Source organism: Sebastes fasciatus, chromosome 23 (genome assembly GCF_043250625.1).
Source record: "Sebastes fasciatus isolate fSebFas1 chromosome 23, fSebFas1.pri, whole genome shotgun sequence".
NCBI lineage: Eukaryota > Metazoa > Chordata > Actinopteri > Perciformes > Sebastidae > Sebastes > Sebastes fasciatus.
The window spans coordinates 1683534-1690471 of NC_133817.1; the positions used below are offsets into that span (position 1 = coordinate 1683534).

At 42.9% G+C, this 6938-nt stretch overlaps 1 protein-coding gene across 3 annotated transcripts in view; it reads left to right on the forward strand.

Annotated features, from left to right (window-relative positions):
* mkln1 (muskelin 1, intracellular mediator containing kelch motifs) overlaps window positions 1-6938 on the forward strand; it is a 28007-nt gene that overhangs the window by 15510 nt on the left and 5559 nt on the right. For all 3 annotated transcript variants that reach the window (XR_012592665.1, XR_012592666.1, XM_074625603.1), the window contains exons 11-17: window positions 14-235; window positions 376-505; window positions 2739-2886; window positions 3362-3476; window positions 3810-3949; window positions 5431-5533; window positions 5956-6010. Coding sequence is in view for 1 of the 3 variants with exons in the window: in XM_074625603.1 (XP_074481704.1) it covers window positions 14-235; window positions 376-505; window positions 2739-2886; window positions 3362-3476; window positions 3810-3949; window positions 5431-5533; window positions 5956-6010 (913 nt within the window). In the remaining 2 variants the exon portion in view is untranslated. The remainder of the gene's footprint in view (window positions 1-13; window positions 236-375; window positions 506-2738; window positions 2887-3361; window positions 3477-3809; window positions 3950-5430; window positions 5534-5955; window positions 6011-6938) is intronic.

Consider the following 6938-nt stretch of genomic DNA (forward strand, 5'->3'; position numbering starts at 1 on the left):
CTTCTTCCTCCAGATGTGCATGGACTCGGAGAAGCACATGATCTACACGTTCGGCGGTCGGATCCTGACGTGTAACGGCACTGTGGAGGACAGCCGGACGTCCGAGCCTCAGTTCAGCGGCCTGTACGCCTACCACTGCCAGGCCGGAACGTGGAGCCTCCTGCGGGAAGACTCGTGTAACGCCGGGCCGGAAGACGTCCAGTCCCGCATCGGCCACTGCATGCTCTTCCACACTGTGAGTCGTATATAATTTATATATATATATACGTTTTGGGATCAAATTAAAAAGATACTGTTAGCGTGAGTGCTAATCATTATTTCTGTGTGTCTCCATTTCTTGTCTCTTTGTCTTCTGAACCTCTTCCCCTCTAACAGAGAAACCGCTGTCTGTACGTGTTTGGAGGTCAGAGGTCAAAGACGTACCTCAATGATTTCTTCAGCTACGATGTGGACGGAGACCACGTAGAGATCATATCTGACGGCACCAAGAAGGACTCGGGCATGGGTAAGCACAGATCTTTTACTTTATTAAATGTAGTAATAGTATAAACATACTTAAGGCGTGCTGCGGCGCGCTGCACATTGGTGGAAGGAACAGAAGTGTGCTTGACACGCAAGGAAGGTCGATCATGAGTCGGATGATTATCGTTAATCTGCATCTCTAATACTTCCTGTAACCTTCATGCTTGGTTAGTGCGTTGGTATCTTATCAGAGCAGTGTAATATAATGAGAGGAAATGCCAAAGCAGCAAACATGGTGTACACCAAGTCACTGGCAATGTGCTCCCTCCATCTCTGTGTGGCTTCTCTGCCTCTGTGTGTGAGAATCTCTGCTTCAAAAGCTCCGGCAGCAGCAGCAGTCAGACACTTCCTGCCCCGGACAGACAGATTGACTGTGATCTCAGCTCCACCTCAATCCCAGTATAAATAGACCTCTTGTCTGCTGACCGCTCACCTCTGTCCTAGCCAGAGCCAGGCGGCGGCGGAGAGAGAGAGAGAGAAGAGAGAGAGAGAGAGAGAGAGAGAGAGAATCTGTCTGTAGTGATAATACGAGAGAGAGAGAGAGAGAGAGAGAGAGAGAGAAATTGAAAAATCCAAACGGGTGCGCTAGTGAAACGGAGCAAGAAAGAACAGAACGTGTCTTGGCAGGAAGGAAGCAGAAAGCACAAACAGTTCTCTCTTCTTCCTCTCTCTCTGTGTGCGTGTCATAATCAGTCTCACATGTTGATGTGTGCCGTGGATCGGCGCCGCAGCAGCATCTCGCCGCGCCGCTCTGCCATGTGCTGACCTCGAACCCCTCGGCTGGGAGTTTCAGTCCGATTATTTAGTTGATATCACTGTTATTAATTACATGTTATGTGTGTGTGTGTCCACCTAGTGGCAGCACAGTGTGACAGCCTCAGTTACCTCTACATTGAACATAATATTACTGTTGATGAATCACAGCAGGCCGGACTTGGCAGTACTTTTGCTCAGCTATGTTTTCTTCCTGCGTTATGTAAGGGGTCAATGTCTTAAAATAGACCTGGCGGAGGTCTCTCATCGCCCTGAAGGGGTTTATTTCACAACTAGAATGGCACTCGGAGAGCGCAGACCACCATAAAGGTGCGTGACTTTAAAAACAGATCACAACTCACAGGTCTCCGCCAGGTTGTGCGGAGGTCCGGGTAAGCGACAGTTAACGTCTTTGGATTGCCGATGTGTGCTCGGCCTCTGCAGTGTGACGTCAGGTTGCGTTTCTCCAAAAGTTGACTCTGTTTCTACTTTTCCGCTACTGTGGCAGCCGCAGCCCAAACACACTAACTTGTTCTTGTAACTAATTCTAAATGCGTTTTCACCACACCGCCTGATCTGGTGTGAATGCAGCCTGACTGACTAAAGCCCGGTTTCCACCAAAAGGTTCCTTCAGCCCGCTGTTGTCTGCGTTTCCACCACGGTGTACAACCTGTGAAGATTAGGCAAATTAGTCCGCTCACTGTATGAAAAAGCATCAAGACGTGACGAGGGCTGCTGGACACCCTGGGAAAAAATGTTTTGTCTCACTGCGACGATATTTACTGCTGCATATATTCAGACGGAGCATTGGATGTAATGAATGAAATGAAACTAAGAGCGTCTGTCTCCACAGTAAATCATCTGTAGAGTGTTTGATAGTTATTTATTTGTATAAAATGTCCCCAGAACTTGAATTAGACCCTGGTCCAATGAAGAAGTTCTTAATTCTGGGGGGAAAGTTCCTGCTGTGGAAACAGGGCTCAAGTTTAATTGTATAGAAACGCATCGATACAACCAGTATTGGACAAAATAATTGCAGCATGAGCCCTAACATGCACCTGATGAACTGATTTGCCACCCATGTCGTTTCTGTTGGTGCTGTGCTCCACCCGCAGCAGGTCTGTGTGTCGCATTTTGTCCATCGCGCTGGGTTGAATTTGCATGCTGTTCACTCTCCGTCTCTGGCGGGCCTTGTTGCCATGGCGCCGTGTTCCTGTGTTATTCTTTACTTTTTTTAAACTGAAGGAAGGGAGAAGGAAGTTTTTATTATTAATGGCGCTCGTCTGATTTCCTCCTCTCTGCTAACAAGAACTACTGAGCTGAGTAACTTCTAAACATCATCATGTTCTTATCTCAGCTGAATCAGATCTGCTGCTGGAGGAGCAAATGTTTTTTTTATTTCTGAGTTTATTCATCCTCATTTGTTCGTTTGTTTGTTTGTTTGTTTGTTTGTGCCGCCACAGTGCCGATGACGGGCTTCACCCAGAGAGCCACCATCGACCCGGAGCTCAACGAGATCCACGTCCTGTCGGGCCTCAGCAAAGACAAGGACAAACGCGAGGAGAACGTCCGCAACTCTTTCTGGATCTACGACATCGCCCGCAACAACTGGTAGGAGAGAGGATGACGAATCAACACAAACACACGCACACACACACACAAACACACACAAACACTCTGATCATTACCGCAGCCACGAGGAGAGAGAGAGAGAGAACAGGAAATACTTTCACACACAGCAGCTCTTTGTAGCCTAGATCTTCACCACAGTAGATAACCGAGAGCGCGCATGCAAAACAACATGTGTGCATGTACTGTATGTGCACGTCATGTTTGGATGAGTGTTGGTGAAAGAACAGGCTGCAGCCCTCACTGTTCCAGTACGGTGATTTTCAGTAGCTGTTCTTGTACTCCGTGTCCAGTGAAATGAGTCAATGACACACCTGCAGCATCATGTGGACGTGTGAAAAAGCTGTTGAGCTTTTCCTTGACGGTTTCAGGAAGTGTTTATAGTCACTAATGTAAATCAGCTTCCTCCTCCTTCATTTCCCTGTGTGTGTGTGTGTGTGTGTGTGTTGGTGTTCAGGTCGTGTGTGTATAAGAACGACCAGGCGGTGAAAGAAAACCCGAGCAAGGCTCTGCAGGAGGAGGAGCCGTGTCCACGCTTCGCACACCAGCTGGTCTATGATGAGATGCACAAGGTAACACACACACACACACACTAACTCACACTCTTATTTAGTGCGCTATCACACATAATTTCATGACAAAAACACTCAAATAGTAACACTCCAGGACACTTTGTGAAGGCGAGCTGCAGCTCAGCTTTTTCAAATATTGTATTCATGCTAACATCGAGTTAGCACGTCTCCTCGTGAGCTGTTGATTCACACACCTGGCTCTGTCCTGTTAGTTATAATCATTAGTTGCAGCCCTAAAAATAACTCTGGATTTCAGCTATTAGTGCGTTTTACAACTTTTAGGAGCTAATGCTATAAATAGGGGCTAAGTGTGTATTTCCTGCGTTGTTCCAGGTGCATTACTTGTTTGGTGGAAACCCCGGGAAGTCTTGTTCTCCCAAGATGCGCCTGGACGACTTCTGGTCCCTCAAATTGTGTCGGCCCTCCAAGGAGTACCTGCTGCGCCACTGCAGATACCTCATCAGGAAATACAGGTCTGTAGCAGCACAGCAGCCACCGCTACATCACCACTTCATCACCACTCCATCACACGGGCTGCCTTTTATCGATGCATGCACTGGTAGGAGTGTCAATACTGACGCTAGTAAACAGATGGAGTGTTGGCCCGGAGTGACCAATTCACATTAAATGATTAATCGTCGTCTTTTATCATTTAACCCTTTAAAAACTAAATTATTATGGTTTATTCACTTGCACAATCTTTTAGCTTAGGTTGTACAGATTTTAGGGATACCAATGTAGGCGCTGGCCTGGACCATTCAAAGGGTTAAAACAGTGTTGGTGCATGGACTGATTTGAAGTTACAGCCTCATGTTGCCTTGCATCCTCAGCCTGTTTAGTGAAGAGTTCTAATGAGGACAGAAGCTGCCAAAATAAAAATAAAAAGAATAATTAAATAGAGGACTTGATAAATAAATAAATAAATATCATTAAATGTAGCAAAAATGATAAAACATAAATTAATGAATAAATAAATAAATGACTCGATAGATAAATAAATAAGTCATTCAATGCAGCAAAAATAATAATAAAAACATAAATGCAAAAATAAATTAAAAAAAACAAATAAATGAATAAATAAATAAAGGACTTGATAAATACATAAATATCATTAAATGTAGCAAAAATAATAAAACATAAATGAATAAATAAATAAATGACCCGATTTATAAATAAATAAATATGTCATTCAATAATAATAAAAACATAAATGCAAAAATAAATGCAAAATGTCATTAATTAATTGATAAAATGTAAATAAAGAAATTAATATTTCTGTTTTAGTTTGCCTCTATATGTATTTATCTCTGTATTAATTCCCTTATTTATTTACTCTTATGTTTAATTTTCCCTTTTATTAATTTAGATATTTTTATTAATTTTTGAATTTATTTCTTTTTGCATTTATTTGTTCATCTATTTATTTATGCATTTATTTATTTATTGTTGAATTTAATGACATATTTATCGAGTCATTTATTTATTTATTCATTTCTTTTATTATTATTTATTTTGTCAGGTTTCGTCCTCCACAGAGTTTATCCAGGTTGACAAGAATAAACTAGTGAATGTTATGTTTAAATATTAGGGACACTACTGGATTAATCCCAGTAGAAGTCATTATATGTTCCCTTAATAATATTTACAGATCCTAATAGAAGATCAGAAAGAACAGAAAAGATGAACATTAAGCAAGTTAACTCAATATCAGGAGGGTGTTTTTCACATTCAGTGTATTTACAACCTGTTGCCTCAGACGAAAAATAAACATTTCAGGGGAAGTCTATGACCTTTTGACTCAGTAATGTAAAGTCAAAGAGAGGGGGGGAAGGAAACCTCACTACTGAGCTGTGTGATTAGTTCTGCTTTGCTGCCATCTAGTGTTCATCCTGTGTGACTACAGCCCACACTGAGTGCACGTGATGTTCACCACCGGTGTGTTTTGATTGGCCAGGTTTGAGGAGAAAGCCCAGTCGGAGCCGCTGAGTGCGCTAAAATACCTGCAGAACGACCTTTCACTGACAGTGGACCACACAGACCCCGACGAGACCAAAGAGGTACTGGAGTCCTCCGTAGTGATTACTTTCTTGTGTTCAATATTAGTTTGGTTTTCAGGAGAAGGTAGAGAAAATAAACCAGAAAGAAAAATGTAGAGATGAAAAGAAGAAGAAGGAGAATCGGAGGGATAGGTGTGTAATAGAGATGTAGAATGAGTGACGGTACACGAGAGGTTAATAGAGACAGAGAAAATGTGAATTATGCAGAAGTCTCATTACTTTTGGATCCGGAGCTGTAATTTGTAACCTCCATGTGTCCAGATGGATGTGTGATCAGAAGGTATATTCTGCCCTCATTTGTATGCTGAAGGTTCCAGCAGCACCTGCTGCCGCAGCTTCATCTGCTGCGTCTGTCTGCCTGTTTGTTCAGAACTCTGTTTGTCCAACGTTGAAGTGACTCAGACGCTCGTGTTGTGTTTCAGTTCCAGCTCCTGCCCTCGGCTCTCTTCAAGTCTAGCTCTGACTTCATCCCTCTGGGTAAGAACCTCATCTCTGTTCATACAATACCAGTGTAAATTCTCAATACTCAACTCGATACCATGGTAAAAAGTACTTCAACATCCACTCCTTTATTACTGTTTGCAAATGTATCACTAATCCCTGATGATCCACCTCAGGTTTCTCACTAAAAACTACATTTTACAAGATTACATTTGAACACATCACAATAACGTTTAGGGGCGTCACGATTTCAATTCTATATTGGAAATCGATTGAAATTAGCTTCCGATCTCGACCATCGAAATCAAACGTTTCTCTCTCCGCTCCCTCCGTCTACCCGCGTGCAACCAAACGTAAAATACAGCTGAAAATATACCCATTGTTAAAACTATACAACATACCAACATACGTCACCATGATCTGACACATTACAAACATTAACAAAAGTAACATTTGCAAACTTAAACTACTCAGTCCAGGGCTCCTGTCTATCTAACGCCGCGACGCAAACCGGTGCACAGCGCAACTGTCATTGCTAGTTTCAGACTGACGCAGTTGTCATTTTCACGCCCAGCGCCCACGTTGTGTAAATAGTGAATGTACTCGTGCCCATCTGTGCACCCATGATGGTCTTAAAATGAGATGTGGTCAGCTCCGGCCAATCTCACGTTCCATAGTCCCCTCACTCACGAATAAGACCCCAGAGGTACTTGAACTCCTTCCCTTGGTGGTGAGGACTCATTCCCTACCCGGGGTAGGCAGTAAATAACAGTAAAACCATATTTTTGAACACTTTCTAAATAAAAAGAGAGTTCAGTTCCTCTTTTTTAAAGAAGAATTAGAAAGTGTAAATGACCGTCGTCGGGGAATAAAACCAACGATCTGTTGATCTTCACAAATCAAGACTCCATAGTCCAACAATGACATGTTTAAATCGAATCGCATCGTGACTGGCTGCGTCCTT